A 17,624-nucleotide genomic window follows, 5' to 3' on the forward strand; every position below is an offset into this window, starting at 1 on the left:
GAGGCAGGGGGGGGTCAAAATCGTCATAAATCGCGTGACGTCATTTATGGACGGCCCCTTAAAGAAAAACAGATCTTAAATCTTGACTTAAGGCATTCGTGACTGCAGGAATTCATGCTCTTTGGGTCTTTTGGTAAAGTCACGTAGATAGAAGAAAAATAATAAAATAATTAAAAACCACGACGTTACGATCGCAACACAAGCAATCGTCTTCAGGTGAGAAAAATACAGCAGCCCCGCCTCAACAGGTCCGCCTGCTGTATTTGTTTCACCTGAAGACGATTTAATTTTTCTTCTACCTACGTGATGAGCTATTGTTACCTAAAGACCCAAAGAGTAACAACGGATATTTGTAGTACGCGGTGATGGTGATGCTGGGCAGTTTTAACCACTGCGTGACTTGATATATCCGTCTATCCACCGACGCAGAGATTGCTCTTTTCCAAATTGTGCGGGCATGAAATCTGGACAGGTATCCATCCCTGCGGTGCACGCGTGTGAGATGACGTCACCGTAACGAGATGTTAACTGCCTCGCCGGGTACGCAGGAGGTCGTGGTTTCGATCTCCGACCCTGACGCCCGCTGTCTATTTGGAGTTTGCGTGTTCTGTCCGTGGTCGGGTGGATTTTTCTCCGGCTCAAGTCTTTTTTTTCCCCCTCCACATTTAGAAACGTGTGTTTAAGAGTATTTGGCTGCGATGAATTGCCACGTGATAAGCCACTTTCGTTGAGCTATCATTTTTCTTTGGCCAGGTCGCTCAGTGGGCCGCATTACCTGGTGGAATAAAAACAAATATTTCACAAATAGATTTGTGTTATACTGTTTGAGATTCATGAGACCATGTAGCCTTGCTCATTCTTACCATGTGATCAAGTTTTTGTCTTTTCACTGACAATGCTTTATTTGGCACGTACTTTTTTAAACCGCAGCATTGCAAGGTTAGTCAATGTGATATCAGTGTACAATTAGTCTCAAGGGAGCGTAAAGTCAACAATAGCTCTAATAACACCACTGCGTGTCATTGTGCACACCCAAAAAATGTGTATGGTTTTGGTGTTTGGAAAATTATGTTGTTTGATGGTGTCAACATTCTCATCTTTCCGAATGATGAGAGCTTCTTATGGCCACAATACGCTTGTTTGTACAAAGTGACATTGAGTAGTACTGTTCAATAATGCTTGCGTGCATTATTGTGGTGGCTTTTCCGGGTTTTTCTGAATTCCAGGAAAGCATATCCACATCTTCATGGGATTTAGGATATGGCATCCATGTTAATGATTTGCGTCTGTCGCCAGAATGTTCATGGTATGCAGGCTGTTGTGACATCACAGCTCGGTTAACATCACAACTTCCGGCAGATATTGTACGTGTTCACGTAGGGTCGTTTTGTTAATCCACTGCTGGATGAGGGCCTCGCCACACCGTGCGGGTTGTGCGGGTTATTTGACCACACTTCACGCTCGGGATGGTGAAGGCAGGGAGCATATACGCAGAGAAGCAGAGAATCACAGCACAATCATGTCTTTTACGGCATCTCACTCTGCTACCCACCACAGCCGCAACTGTTACCCAAGAATGGATACGCATACGAGCACTCAACCCTGCCTAGCTTCCAAGATCTGGTGAGATATGGTACATTCCGGGCGATATGGCCAAAGACAATATGTTGATCATCATCATCGGCCATGATCAATCCACTGATGGTTGAAGACATTCCTAAGCCATCGCATCCCTCACGATTTTACGATGCAGTAATCCACTCCGCCACCCGAGACGATTTCGCCGCTCTGAGCAAAATATCCTCATTGTTTTAAGTATATTGTCATATATTTTGCATTTGAATATGTGCGAATGAGCAGTCACCGCACATATGCACAGGCGATAGATGCACATCGTAAATTACCCAATATCCAGTGGCGACTCGTGACATCTCCACTGGGTGTGGGGCTGTTGTGAGTGACCTCTGAAAATCTAATTAAGAACAACCTCTTCGTGTTATATTGGCCTTCCCGTGAAAGTGATCTAACTGTCTTGTCTACCAGCGGTAGGCATTCATAAACAGTACGAAACAAATCAACAAAGCACTCAAATGCTGTCCCCATGACTTTTAAGTCCACACTACACAACCCCCTTGACACTGCCAAAAGCCGTGTGAGCTGCTATATTAGCACGGTGCAACCTCGCGTCGTGACCTCGTCTCATTACAGCCACGGGCGTCGTTTTCCCCGCCCTGAATGGGTCTCAAACAGCGTGGCTACAACGCTAGAAGCTCATCGCAACGAACGAAGGGGAAATCTCTCACTCGGAGGACGCCTTCACAGCCGCCCCGAGACCTCCCCTAGGCACAAATCAGACTGCGGTGTTGCAGCGGTGTCTAATACGAGCAACTTAAAATGTTACATTCATTAGGCAATTCACGTTGAAAGAATCGTTATATTTATTTAAAAAATGTAAACATAAAATACATTTTAGAAAAGTATTTTTATTTATTAGAAAAATAATTTCTCATCTCCAGCTGCTAGGTGGAGCTGCGCCCCATAGCCCCTAGTGGACACGATCTGCGCACGTCAATATCACACTGAATGCCAGACTAAGGCACCTTCAACCATTAAGAATCATCAGGTGCAGTGTTATTGCCCAAGGCTCGATGCTCCTGGTCAAATGTTAACGCTTAAAACTCAGCCAGTATCAGGAGCATAACATCGCCATTGGAAACTATCGACTTATGTACGATATATTAAACCACTTGGAGAATAGCTAAACAACTTGAACTCCCTCCTTAAGTCCTCTCATGACTAAAAGACCTTGACATTAGCATTTAGCTCCTGAACATATTGCCATACGGAAGCATAAAACAGAACCATCTACTTATAAATTACTTTTTTTGTTATGCTACGGAGTGTCTTTGGTGCACGGGCCTGACTCAAATTGCGTAAATAAAAATTGTTTTTATTACATGTGTTCATAGGGGCACATCGGCATTGGGCCAAGAACCCAGAGGGACTTGACTTTGTATTCCGCGGTCACGGCTAACAATCAGTGGCGGGTGATATCTCAACCGGTTCGGGACATACCCTTACGCAAACCCGCCCTGGCCAGCGTAGTGAAGTATGGTCAAATTTAACTCCCACAATCTACACGCATACCTGGCAACCCCTTACCAGGGCCCTACCTTATTACAGACCAATTCACACCTTATTAGTCACCCCGTGCCCTTATAAATCTCAACGCTCATCCAACAAAGTCACATCACAAGGGAGAAACACAAACAGAAATCTTTATTTTGCTGCCCGTATTGAAACGGCTGTACACCGTATGGACCTGAAAACTCAATTTCCCTGTACAAGAATACAGGTAAACAATCGTATGGGTTAACACGGTATGTTTCAGTTTTCATTTCATTTATTTGGTATAGCCCTGTGAGCCATTCGGCTCTTGAATCGGGTGCAACCGCAACAAACAAAAACCAACAACATGAACAAGAAAACATCTTAAAGTGACTATGCGCAAACAGAAAAATCCAGAAAAAAACAGCAAAAAACTTCCAGAAAAAGCACCGTACACCAACGCTGTGTGCAAAAATCCCAGTGGGATTGCAAGTCAAACAGCAACAACAAACAACCACAAGACAACTTAGATTAAAGCCATCTGTCTAACTCCGTACTACAACAAACATGGCCAAACCCAAAAAAGTTTTCGAAATCACGGCGTGTATAGGCTTTCATCCAGCAGTGGACTCTAAATTATATATTTGTGGACTAATGGGTGACCTCAAAAATCCATTCCAGCCATGCTGGATGAGAGCCTATCTACGAGTTGAGAAGGGTTATTTGACCATTCTTCACCACGCTAGTCGGAAGCTGGTTAATGAAATGTAAAGTAACTTTACATTTGTAACGCACACACGAATGTCTCCTTATATTCAGAGACGCGGGGAAAGCTTAGCCAAGCGGTGATGGAGCCGGACCATAAGAACCGATTCTAACAATTGCCATACCTGTCAACCCATATGGTTTACCAGTATTTTTTGTGCAGGCAAATTGAGTTTTCATGTCCATACGATGTACATCCGTTTCAACACGGACAAAAAAAAACTGTCTGTGTTTCTCCCTTGTGATGGGACTTTGTCGGATGAACGTTGAGATTTATAAGGAGATTTATAAGATTTATAAGGAGTACGGGGCGACCAATGAGGTATGGATTGGTCTGTAATAAGCTGGGGGCACTGATAAGGGGTTGACGGGATTGAATTGGGGTGTTTGGCCAACTACATCGATTGGTGTCTATACATATGGGAGGGACTCGGCAGCGCCTGGGGAAACCTCCACTCGTGCGAGAGGGGGCAACGCTCAATCCCCTCGCAGATGGAAACAGACGTTGGAGCATAGTTCGAGTGCAGTACAACAAGCACAAGTTGCAAGCACGGCCCCCTGCTGGCGACGTTCGTCCAGCGAGCTGGGATTTTACTTTGCCATCATCAAGTAAACACAAAAAAAAACGTCCCAATGCATTCGTTAACGACACTGCGGCACAATATATAATAAGCGACGTTTCGGGGAATGGCCCTTCTTCATCGCACATAAAAACGTTAAAGGGTCCGGTGGAAGTTGTTGGTGACGTCATCACGCAGCAGACGTTTCCTGTGACGTAGCCGCTTCGAGCGCGCTGACGTCATGACGCAAACGCCCGCGTGGCCGGGCTCGTCTGGGTGTAACGATTAACCATCAGCATCGATTCACACGCACAGTTTCAGGGTGCCCGATGGAATCGTGCACGGAGGAATGGAATATTTACTAATAAATACGAAGGATAGGAGCGCGAACACAGCGTGCCTACTGAAAATCGCTCCTAGAATTGCGCTTCCGTGGTGCACCACAAAGGCGACAAAAACATTTCTTAGATAGAATTCTGAAGCGGAGCAACTGGTACGAATCGATGAGGGTTACGATTGCGGTTCAACTCGATTCCTTTTGCATCGTTCCATTTAAAAATCGATTTAACCATAAAATCAGAGCAGGTATGGATTCAAAAAAGTAATCGTTTTCTGGACACACGATTCGATGCGATACGTGAAAAGCTTAAGAATCAACGTGAATCGACGAGTGGCTGTAACCGTTGCAAAATACCTAACATCGATTCAAGTCGGCAGGAAACCCTGAACCGACGTGGGAATCGACGTTCGTCACAGCGCGCCGACACGCGCGTCGGCGTGACGTCACGACGCAGCCCCCCCACCCTCGCCGACCCACGCGCAACCAACGGCGGCGCTGGGCGGGGCGGGGCGGGCGGTGTGACGTCACCGCGCACCCCGACGCGATGACGTCGCCCCCCGTCGCCCCTGCGCGGAGAGCCTGGGAAACCCCGTGGCACAAAGCCAGTTCCCCCCCCGCGCCCCCCCTTCCCCGCCCGCCCTTCCCAGCCCCTCCCCTCTCTCGCTCGTCGCCATTTTGTGCGAAGGCGGCGGCGGCATCGCGTCGAGGCGAAGGTGAGTTGCTGACGACCCTTAAAGTCGCCACGGCATTTCGCGTAACACTTTTTTTGTTGTTGCTGCTGCTCGGCGTTGAATCTTGTCGTTGTTACCCCACCCCCCGTCCCCGTCAAGCGCTCGTGCGTCTAGCGGGAGCACACCGCCTCTGTGTTTTAATTGAATGGCAGCCGACGTGGTGGTGGTGGTGATGGCCGGCGACGGCCGTGGAGGATTTATTTTTACTGCCCACCACCACCACCCACCCCTAAAGCCTTTATCGAGTGAATGAAACGCGAGGCTCGGAACGATGTCAATCCACGGCGAAACGCGTGACACTGGATACAATGGCGCGCGTGTTGGTGGGGGGGGGTTTCGCTCGTGTATTGAGGCGGCTTCGCCCTGGACGTGGCATGAACGTAGAGGGCACATGGCGTGTGGGGTGGTTTACGTGGCCCCTCTCGCAGCTCGAGGATGCAACGTTTATTCCACCTTTAACTAAACATCAGTCCACAGCAGCGATAACAACAACTTGGCCATCGTGTGGCCGATTTATTTTGCTCCGCCTTCCCCCCACCACACCACGCACACTCCTACGGCCGATTTGGCCCAACGGAGTGGTTGTTTTTGCGCAGTAGCTTCACCGATTTGAAAAGGGGAGTTAGTGGGGGGTTTTCTTTATTTGGGGGGTAGGGAAGGGAGAAGCAAAAGCAGCCATTTGGGGCGACATCTTCGCTTCGGCGTGATTTTAATGGGCAGTACCGAATATCGAACGTTGCGTGGAATTGTGTAGCGGTGAAAGCCCCTGAAAACTAAACGCCATTTGCAAGGTTTACCGAGATTGATGTGTTTGGGGTGGGGGAGGTGTACAAAAGGATGGGGCGAGATTTCGTGCACAAAATTCAACCTCTGATTAATTAATTTAAAAAAACATTTAATCTCGCGTTTCTCAGATATTTTTTATGCATGCATATTTACAAGGAACAAAATCGTGGCTTTGCATTTCATACATTTCAATAGGTTCAGACCTATGTTATAACATCGGCCACCATCTGTCCCCAACAAATCAACATGTATTACATTTGAGGTGCAAATTACCCTCGAATTTATTTTCGTCAGTTTGGACATGAATAATGCTTATTTTTTTTATCCCCGTCCTTGGTTAATTTTTAATGGAAGAAAAGTGTCTGGTCTCAGCAAATCAATGGGGTTGCAGGGATGTGCCTCTTTTTTTTACTCGCCTGCAAATATAAACTGTATTCCACTGGGATTGAGTGAGGAGAATGTATACCTTGTTTCCATGTGCTGCTCATAGTTTAGCAGCAATTTGGCCCATTGAGAGGTCTTCACGACCGAAACTGTTAAGTTGACCTGACGGGTGTGAAGGGGCGTCGGAAATGTGTGGTTTGCCTCCCTGGATAGCTACTATTTGTGAGACATCGTCACCAACATGCTAAGATATTGCTCCACAGCAATTTTTTTTGCCCAGTGCTCGACACAAACGTCGGCAGGAAAGAAGTTGAACTCTATATGATTACTATTCCTGAATCAAATGCGCATCCCATATTAATAGGGACCCACTGCTGTTGTGAGCGTGAGGTGAACCAATGGCATTATATAAACCTTCACATTCGCTCGGCAGATTATTTGACAAGTGCCCTCTGCGTGCTGGGTAGGTGTCTCGGGTTTTAATTTCACCCTCAATATACCACCAATAGAACACACTGACCTCTGAGCTGCCATGCAAGGACTTTCAGTTGTACTTGTTTACTAATTGCAGAGACAATATGTGCTCAGTTTCCCAGGATACAATGGTTAATCGCAAACTGATTTGAAGTCAATGCACATTTGTGATTTTTATTGTTTAAATTTTTTGCTGATGATTGATATGCTATATTAGTACCATTGTTTGTCAGTGTGATTCTTTTTTACTCCTAAAATGTTACCATCCATGTTTAATATTCTGTAATTTATCGGGCCAATCTGTGCGTATGTGTTGCCATTTTGCGTATGTGTTGGCATTATTCACCCATTCCATTTAACCCACGCATTTGTTATTCATGTAATTGTGTCTTGTGTTTTATTTTAATTGAGTGAACAACAACATAGCCAGACCATGGACGGCATACATAATTCAAATTTATTGAGTTACCCAAGTACATTAAGTAAAGTAATGTAAAGCCCTAGTGAATGGTGCCACTTGATGCAGGCACATGGTGATTTAGGTACAAGCACCTTGCAAAGCCTCAGGTGTGTGATGCTGCTTCCCGTGACTCCGCAGAGGATGTCCTTTGAGCCGGTGGGTAACGGTAGCCTGAAGATAGAAGAGGCAATGGACGAAGAGCCAATGGACACTACAACAACGGCCGCCAACCACTCGGAGCACTTCCAGGCTCTGCTGGACTCGGGCATTGGGTGGAAAGTGGCAGAGAAACTCAACGAGATTTACCTGTCAGGTGTGGAGCCAGAGAAACTTCAACCCCTTCTCACCCCTTCCCCCACCCCCATCATGAGAGAATGTTAATGCCCAAGACCATTAGACTATAAATGTGCTGAAGAACAAACTTCTTAATGCAATGCTATTTGTGCTTTCAATATGCCTTCTGATGGTGAATTTTTAATGAGGAACATAGTTTATGCTGCTAAGCTTTTTCAAGTTTAAGCAAATGGCAACTGAAATTAAGTTAACCATGAAGTACTTAATGTAATGTGCTTCTTCTATTGATCCAGCTTATTACAAGTGCAGGGATCTTATGGGTCAGTGTAGTTTCGTTATGGGTTGGAATAGTTTTCCAAATGTCACATTGAAGATGACTACAACAGAAAGTGACATTTTAAAACTTCATCGTAATGGCTATTCAGCCTGCACAGTTTGCACTGGCTTTTGAAGGGAGGGCAAGTTTTTTTATTCTGATCAGCATTTTTGCAAGTCCTGTCAAACAGACATGCAGTAAATGTTTGTGTAACTCATTTTGCCAAACATTGTAAAAGCCCCAGGTGCAATGCCTTTCATGGAAAATGGATGCCTGCATGGCCAGCCAGTAACTATTTTTAAGAACGTGATAGTCTACTATGCTGTCCGTGGTCTGGCTATGTGTTTGTCTATTTCATTAAAATATTTCTCCAGAGTGCGCTACTGAGTTGCAACTGCGTCGTTCACAGTGTGGTCCCGACATGGCGTAGGGTAACACGTCCATTACAGTTCAAATAGTGCACGTGTGAGACGTTATTACATTTATATTAATTGTGCCTTCCAACATACAGAATGTAGCAGCTAATCTATATATATTTTTAGTAGACCTTTTTTCCTCTAAGCGGGCCCAGTGCTAGTGATTACTGTTCATCGTGCTGATTGTTTTAAATTCTGAGTTAAAAAATGCTTGTAGAATTTTTTGATTCCTTATTTATCCTCACTTATGTAGATTATAAAGTTGGCTAAAAGTGAACCCTAAATTGTTTGTTTCATACAATTCGAGAGGCATTCACATTGGGGGAAATTAATGCTGATGTAATTTTAAGCAGAGCAAAATTGGTAATTAAAGACTGTCAAGAAGGTGGACACTTGAAAAACTACTTGAAATCTCCACTTTCATGAGGGGATGAATTTCTCTGCCACGTGATCACTTCTCTGATGCACATGTCTTTGTGCTTTTCTGGGCCTGATAGGGCTCGTGACCCACGGGGACTTGGACGGGCGGGCTTTGGAAGCACTGCGAGAGTTTAGCGAGGAGGGGGCGTTCGCCGTGCTGCAGCAGTTCAAGGAGAGCGACCTTTCGCACGTGCAGGTGACGATTCGATTACCACCCTTGGCTACGTACTGTGCGAAAGAAGTTCTACATACATGCGTCACTTGCACCAACATAGGCGTACTGCAGCCAAGGCCTCTCAAAATTGTGTTCTAAATGAACTCTTGAATAGGTTTGTTAATTGTAGAAAAGTGCATATTTAGACTGTTATCCCTAAGTCTATTGACTCAGGTCTTGAGTGCACTTGGCACTCAAGACCTGTTCCACTCCTGCGTGAGATATGGGTAATTCAATTAGGTGTAAGAAAAATCTCTTCCAGACAGCCACTTTGATTTTGTAAGCTTTGGCAATGGGAATGTTCCCTGCATATAATACGGCTGCAGTATGTATGCTTGAAAAATATATTTTTTTGACTGGTGCTTTCGAGTGTGTGATTTATATCTTTTAAACGAGCGTGTTGCACATTACAGAACAAGAGTGCATTCCTTTGCGGCGTAATGAAGACCTACCGGCAGAGGGAGAAGCAAGGGGGGAAGGCCCCAGAGACCAACAAGGGGCCTGATGAGGCCAAAATAAAGGTGAATACATTCTTTCATCATTAAAATATGTTAAGACCGTCACCTTTTTGGTGAAAACTGCCTGTTACGGCATTCAAATTCCTGTTTATTTTATTGGTCTGGCCTTGAGGCCAAAGCTCACTCACTGGCATGTCATACCTGCTGTTGCACATTACATACATTATGCTTGCTTTTAGCCAAATGCATGTGCACACCAGCTCGTCGCTGATGTTTTTATTGGCACTCTTCGACAAAGCCAATTTTAATACAGGAACCATCTGTCCAATTATTAATAATGACTACTTTATCATGTTTAAGTAAGCACTGCTTAGTTTTTTAATTGTTAAGTACTGATTACATTCTTTTGAACTCTTTCTGCTGCCATGTGCTTGAACAGGAACTGCTGGAGAGGACTGGCTACACACTAGATGTGACAACAGGGCAGAGGAAGTATGGAGGGCCACCCCCAGATCCAGTTTACAGTGGACCACAACCAGGCACGGGCACCGAGGTACTGATCCCTCCCTACCTTTGGCTACATGAACGTTATTACTTTTAATTCCACTCAATGTTAAACGTGTTTTTACAATCCAATCCTCTCGGCAATACAGTTCAGAAAGTGACACGGGCGGGCATAGTTTTGCCGATTACAGTTCAGAAACTAAGAGCGGGCATAGTTATGCCGATGGTTCGTGCATTGAGTCACTTTAAATTGAATATCACGAGCATGTTCACTTGTAAATGTGATTCCGCTTGTTTATAGCTTATTGGTTTGAAACATATGCAAGACAAATGTTCAACATGTTTAGGATAACATACTAATTTGCCAAGTTTTTTTTCCCCCTTTGTGTTTCTATAAATATATGTGAAATGCCAAAACCTACGGTTTTTTTCCCCCCTAAACATCACTGATTTGTTGGCTGCTGCCTTCTGCAGGTGTTTGTTGGCAAGATCCCACGTGACTTGTTCGAGGACACATTGGTGCCGCTGTTTGAGAAGGCGGGCCCCATCTGGGACCTGCGACTCATGATGGACCCACTCACCGGACTTAATCGAGGCTATGCGTTCCTCACCTACTGCAGCAAGGATGCTGCTCTTGAGGCTGTCAAGCTGGTGAGCCTATCTGTGTTGGCTTACATTTGTTAGTATGAAACCTGTGTTGCAGGTTGGTGAGAAGCAGTTAGGGGACCGAGATTAAATTGTCAATTTTTCCATTCGCCATTTCTGGGAATTTATGTACGTTAAACTTCATTCGTACCTGTACTTAGCCAACTGTGCTAATGGGAGGTGGAGGTGGGGGGGTAAATGTAACTAAAACAATTTTACTCGAATGGCCAGCTTTATAGTGCAGTGCTCTTTAGGTCAGCACCAAACCCTCGTGCATTAACCATGCCAGCTGCCGCATGCGCAACAGCATCATAAAACCTGTCACGGAGCATATGCTGATAAAATCGAGAGCCAAAACTCAGATAACGTGTGCTGTATTGGCTCCGGGTTCTGTCCGCAGTTGCTCCGTGCCACTCATGAGTTCGAATAGCAAAGCAGCACTTCCTTGGTCTCGCGTGTGGTGTTTAATGTTGTGGGTTTGTTTCCTTGCAGTGCGACAACTACGAGATCCGGCCAGGAAAGCACGTGGGCGTTTGCCTGTCCGTAGCCAACAACCGCCTCTTTGTGGGCTCTATCCCCAAGAGCAAGACCAAGGAACAAATTATGGAGGAGTTTCAAGACATAACAGGTGCTTCCCTTTGCTGTGGCTGTTTTTGTGCTTTTTGTCCATTACCTTGGTTAGAGTGTTCTGTCGAGTTTAATGTTTTGGTTTAATACTTACAATTTGGTGTGAAATTCAAATGATAATACGGTTTTTGCAAGGAAGTGATGTTGTTAAGTGTTTGGGAATGCATTTGGGCCATTATGTTTTTCAAGATCTACATCTATGCAATCATGGTTATCGGCTCATGTGCCACATCACGTCGCCGAGGAGACGATCACCTCCCCACTTGATTAGTTGTGTTTGCCTCGGCTAACCACATCCACTTTGCCGATGTGTTTATTAATACATCGAATCCATGTTTATTCTGCTTATTTTAACATGGCTTGCCATGGTCACTATGCACTTGTGTACTTCCCTTTAATTTGCGGTCCCTCATGCGTTTTTGTGTGCGTGCGCCTGCCTGTGGCATGCTGCAGAGGGCCTCACGGACGTCATCTTATACCAGCAAGTGGAGGACAAGCGCCGCAACCGCGGCTTTTGCTTCTTGGAATTTGAGGACCACAAGACAGCAGCTCAGGCGCGGCGCCGCCTCATGAGCGGCAAGATCAAGGTGTTCGGCATCCCCGTGTCGGTGGAGTGGGCTGACCCCATCGAAGAGCCCGACCCGGAGATCATGTCCAAGGTGTGTGTGCTCGTTATCCCCACCCCTGCTTTCCTCAGTTGCCAATAAAGAGAGTGAGCTGCCTGTTTTTTTTGCGATCGATGGAGAAACTTACTTAAAGTCAAGTGTAGGAGCTTGCACTGAGACAGCACATTGTAGCGTCCGCCCTCCAGTGCCAAAGCCCCTCAAACGTCTGCCTATCTCCAAATTTTACATTAACGGTCGATCATATGCTGTCACGAGTGAATTACATTCTGCAGTAGCACCCCCCCCCCCCCCCACTTGGTTAGATAGTCATTTCCTTGGTACCCCTAGATTCTGTAAAGAGACCAGGGAACAGTTAAAAATAGCAGTTGATGCCACTTGAAGATTACTTCAAGTTTCATTGTTGCTGTGCTTAACTTTCCGAGCTGATGTTAATGCGTGTGTATGGAGGTACATTTTTCTGTTTTTGCGTAAAATGCTTTGTTATCTTGAAATGCAAGTCTTGATAGGGAATGCTTTCTTTTTGGGAAGAAAAGCCGTGCACTGCTGTACCAATCATGTCATGAACTGTGCAGGTCAAAGTGCTGTTCGTGCGCAATCTGGCATCGGCTGTGACGGAAGAGATTCTGCAAGACACGTTCTCTGTGTTTGGCAAGCTGGAGCGCGTCAAGAAGCTTAAGGACTACGCCTTTGTGCATTTTGAAGATAGGGACGATGCCGTCAAGGTAAAGCCAGCGATATACATTTTGTTACCTTTCTTGTGTATGTTTATAAAAGCGCATTACATTTTTGTTATTCCCAGATTGGCAGCTTTAATTGTAGCATTCAAATGGTGACCTTGCAATGGTTTGCATTGCAAGATAAATGTAAACATCTTGTGTGGTAGCAAGATTCCGATGTAGGTCAGTGCTCGATGGACTATTTGTTCATTATCAGACTGACATGCATCTCAAAAGATGGATGATAACATGGAAATAACCTTTATTATGCGTTTCTTATTACGAATTGGTTTTCAGGTGCTTTTATAATCGAGTCAAATTTTTCTTAAATGACCCATTGCATAGGTCAATTTCCCATATTGTTAATACCTTGTACATATAATTACATGAACACAACTGTTCATTCAGCACAATTTGTGCACGCGTTCTGATGCCAAACTCCCATTTGATTATTTTCATCCTGCTAGGCCATGGACGAGATGAACGGGAAACCGCTGGAAGGAGAGCCCCTTGTGATTGTGCTTGCAAAGCCGCCTGACAAGAAAAAGAAGGACCGGCAGGCCGAGCGACAGGCACAGCGCTTCATGTCCCGGCAAGGAGGGTACGTGTAACGCACGCAGTGCGCGCACCCACGTGTACTGGAGTACCGCCGCGTATACTTTACTACCACTTGTTCACGCTTAACTTTGCTTTTTCCCCCCTTGACCCTTCCATAGATATGAGGAACATTATTTCCGCAGCGTACGGGGAGGACGTGGCCTTGGGGGCCGCTCTGCATACGCCTACCCACCCGACTATTACCCCGGCTACGATGACTACTATGACGACTACTACGCAGGCTACGACTACCACGGCTACCGCGGCGGCTACGAGGACCCCTACTACGGCTACGACGATGGCTACCGGCCACCCAGGGGAGGCGGCGTCATGATGCGTGGCATTGGAGCCCTGGGCCGGGGCAGGGCGTTGGCACGAGGAGGCGGCCGGGGAGGCATCGGCGGCCCTTCCCAGCGCGGCACCCCCAGGGGTGGCGGAGGGGGCCCCCTCTCCCGTGGCCGAGGCCGTGGTGGACGAGGCCTGCGGGGTGCCAGGGGAGGCCGGGGAACCGGAAACCTCGGAGGCAAACGCAAGGCAGACGCCTACAACCAGCCGGACTCCAAGCGCCGCCAGATGGGGAACCGGGGAGGGGGTGCCTGGGGATCTCGTCCCATCGCACAGAAGCCCCTGCAAGCGGGTGGCGGTGGCGACTATGGCGGTAACTATGGTTACAGCTCTGCAGACCAGGAGTTCTATCAGGATTCCTACGGGCAGCAGTGGAAGTGAAGTGGCAGAGGCAGAGCCAAGCCCAAATGTGCCTGCCTCCTCTTGCGCATTACCCTCCTGTAGGTTTGTGGGTTAGATACCTCCATAATCCCCCACCTCTGACGTACCCTCCCAGCTCTCCCCATTCCTTACCCCTCTCAGTGATTTGTTAGGTATGTATCTTCACTTCATTTATGGTATATCTTGGCATTTAAAACAAAGAAAGTCGCCCATTTTTCTGTTGCATTTAGTTGCATTGGCTTACTTCAACCGGACATCTGCACACACCCATGGTGGTCGCCTTATCAGGCGAAACAAAAGATCAGTTTTCGACGCTGTCTGGCCCGATGAGAACCTGCCAAGATTTGAGAGATGAAGAAGGCATTCCATTTTGGCTACTGTGACTCTGGCCAAAATTTTATTTTTATGGCCGATATTGCTGAAACGAACAGAAAGTGAATGTTTTGAAGGGACAGCCCACCATTGTCATCTTCCGCAAAACTAAACACATTTGCTTTTCATTTCAATTTGTCTGTATTTGGGCATACCGTAAACATACTCGTGTCCAACAATGTTCTAAATTTTGCTGTTACAGATTTTGCGGTTAAAATTCTGGTTGTTTGAATTAGAAAGTGCGCAGTACATGCTACGTAATATGGTAGTCAAATTTAGACGCGAAATTTCTTTATTGGCTTATGGCTGTCCTCAAGAATTATTTTGCTTTGTTGCTTGTTGTTACTGTGTACTCTTTGTTTATCTGCATCCATTAAATAAATTTTTTATAAATTCAAAAAAAAATTGAACAAAAAGATTTCAAGTATGTGGCGACAATTTATTTGGACGGAATTAAAAATTTTACACACAAATGCACGTCCGGTGATCCACATACTCCAAGCCCACATGCATTAGCATTCCAAATTGAAGTGTTCACACAATGTTGAGTTTACGTGTCGACGATTAAACAAAATTAAAAGGTGACCAAAGTTATTTAATGAAAACCCAAAATATCCCCTTGCATTTCACAAGCCAAAAACATGAAACATTTCAAAACCACCAAAATACAACTGACAAAAGCCTTTCAGTGAAATTGTGAAACTGTTGAAGTGCACCCCACAACTGGGTGCTTTGTGAAGACTGCTAGTGCATTAGCTCATAAGAAGCTTGTGTTTTTGTTTGTGTTGTACTTTTGTATTGGGCAAGAGACAGGAGAGAAGACGAAGGCATGCGTGGTGTGAGCATGCTTAAGTGCATACCTTTGGGGTGGGACTGCTGTTTAATGGTTGCTTTTTGTCCCCTGGCTAGCAGGGCAGAGTGCCAGGCCCGTCCTGACCTGTTGTCATGACGACCTGTCGCTAGGCGGCGTGGTTGCCGTGGAGACTGCTGGCGGGAGCCCGTGGGTAAGAGCGAGCGAGACAGACCACGGATTTTGCTTAGGTCAGCACTGCCTTGGCGCACCATCAAACCCCCATTGTTGCTCAGCACACTGTGCACGTGGATCACAGCACAATTCTGCAATCGACCTGGGGCTGAAATACGGTCTGCGAGAACATGACCAGCACTGTAAAGCGAATGAAATTTCCCTAAGAATTCACGGAGGGGCTTGTCAACTTGTGGAAATTCTGTCTGGTTTGTGTTTTTTTTTACATTCAACTTATGCACGCAAATTTTTATTAAAGGCAGGTTTTACAGGCAGTGCAAGCAAATATTGTACCACATTTTTAGTACCAAACAATTGTGCAATTGCCGTGTCCATTTTAAGAATTATTAAATATTGTAAGATGGTGGCAATGTCTGGATCTTTTGGGGTTTAGAGCATATTTCCTGGAGTGCCTGATTTAAAAATACTGAACAAGCCCCATTGTGGGTCTGAGGTTGAAGGAAGTGTTAAAAGAACTTTAATCCTTGTGAAAATTTTTAAGTGATGAGCTGTGATCCAGCACTTTTCAAATTCACTGACGTGTGCTTCTGCTTATGAACATGTGTGTTTAAAAAAGGGCTTAAGTCACAATGTATTCAATTATTTTTAGTGTCTTCAGCACATTACACAAATTATAAAAGGTACAAATTGTTATGCGTGGAGAGGCAAGGAGTTTGAACTTTTACTTCGATGCTGTTTTGCCAAATTTCTCATCGCATGGTGGTTTTTGGTAAAGTGAAGACAAAGGGGAAGAATTTCCAAATTGCAGTGTTTAAAAAAAGAAGATGTAACTGCTGTGTTGGAGACCCAAGCATCCAAATGTTTCCAATTTCGGCAAAATCCTGCGACCCCATGCGTGAGGCCCTGTTCAAGAAAGTCGCCGATCGTAAACGTGCTCTCCTCGGCTGAGGATGCAAAGGCCTATCCTCTCAATTTGGTGGTGGCCCTTTATGTGCTGCTTGTGCTGTGTGTGCTTTTATGGTAAGTGGTTATGTATACCCCCTTTTTTTACTCGTTTATGGAAGCATTTCTTAAGTCTAATGAATGGAATGTTTAATATTTGTAAAACATCCATTTGCAAGTGACATTTTAATCATTGCCAATTTTTTTGTTACGGAGTTAAAGCCATGTAACTGTTAATTGTATTCTCATTTTTTGTTTTTAGCTGAAAGACGGATGTGGTTCTTTGAGATTCCACCTGCAAGAGGTAAGTACCAAGGTAAGCTATGCACAGTGGCCCATTATATGATGGTGCATTGAGAGTGGTTCATTTTTTCCCATTGACTTAAGAGTTGCATTTTGTCCTGACTCCATGTGATGATGGTCCACTATTGACTGGCTGCAAATGTGGGGCTTGCCTGGAATCCAGCACTTCTGGGTTGAGGGATCATTCCTGAAACTCCCAACTGGGAATGTTGAGTTTTCCCTTGCCTGGTTTGCCAGGGCGTGGCATTACAGCGAGTCCATTTTTCATCTGTTCAAGGATGCGTTGCCTCCCCCATTTCTGAGTAGGTACTTTGGTTCCTCCTACACAAACAGCATTAATAGTTGGACATTTGTTGACGCAAGTTCCAGCCGCCCCTGCGTCCCAGGTTTCCTGCACTTCCGTGTGAAAAACATTCCAACCAGCATTTTGAGGTGCAATTTTCATTAATAAAACTTCATTTTTACTCTGTTCAAGATTTTCACTGAAAAAATGGGATTAGCCACTTGCATAAGCTACATCCAAACTAAAACGATTAACTTGAGTGAACAGTTCTGACAGTATAAGCACTTCTCATCTGTAACTCGCTGTTGAATAAAGTATGGTTAAAATGTAACGTGTTGATTTTTTTATACACCGAAAGACCTCCAGATGTTTGTGTACTGGGGTGACCACTGCAAATTGAAGGTTATATGCAGATGCACTGCATATTTTGCAGGTTTTTTATTCACAGCTGCAAAACGTCCATTTCGTGTGAATTTGTGATGACCAAAATTGAATGGTGTGCTCTATTGCAATCGAAATATTTAACCACCGCCATTTTCCATCGAATAAAGCTGAACTACACGACTTGTGAA

At 45.3% G+C, this 17,624-nt stretch overlaps 1 protein-coding gene across 3 annotated transcripts; it reads left to right on the forward strand.

Annotated features, from left to right (window-relative positions):
• The first annotated feature begins 5,386 nt into the window (after positions 1-5,386).
• LOC116953423 (heterogeneous nuclear ribonucleoprotein R-like) lies at positions 5,387-17,624 on the forward strand. 3 transcript variants are annotated; one of them, XR_004404587.2, is made up of 12 exons: positions 5,400-5,486; positions 7,747-7,921; positions 9,132-9,250; positions 9,682-9,789; positions 10,166-10,279; positions 10,705-10,881; positions 11,368-11,503; positions 11,956-12,161; positions 12,701-12,850; positions 13,312-13,445; positions 13,561-15,580; positions 16,729-17,624. XR_004404587.2 is itself a non-coding variant. In XM_032973614.2 (11 exons), exons 2-11 carry the CDS (start codon positions 7,750-7,752, stop codon positions 14,165-14,167), a joined length of 1,923 nt encoding a protein of 640 aa, XP_032829505.1. In that variant the 5' UTR covers positions 5,400-5,486; positions 7,747-7,749; the 3' UTR covers positions 14,168-17,624. The 3 variants fall into 3 exon arrangements, 2 of the variants coding, with proteins under 2 accessions (XP_032829506.1, XP_032829505.1); XM_032973614.2 differs by having other exon boundaries at positions 13,561-17,624; XM_032973615.2 differs by lacking the exon at positions 7,747-7,921 and having other exon boundaries at positions 5,387-5,486; positions 13,561-17,624.

This window comes from Petromyzon marinus, chromosome 51, assembly GCF_048934315.1.
Source record: "Petromyzon marinus isolate PM22_M1 ecotype Great Lakes invasive population chromosome 51, UKy_Petmar_22M1.pri1.0, whole genome shotgun sequence".
In the NCBI taxonomy this organism is placed as follows: Eukaryota; Metazoa; Chordata; class Hyperoartia; order Petromyzontiformes; family Petromyzontidae; genus Petromyzon; species Petromyzon marinus.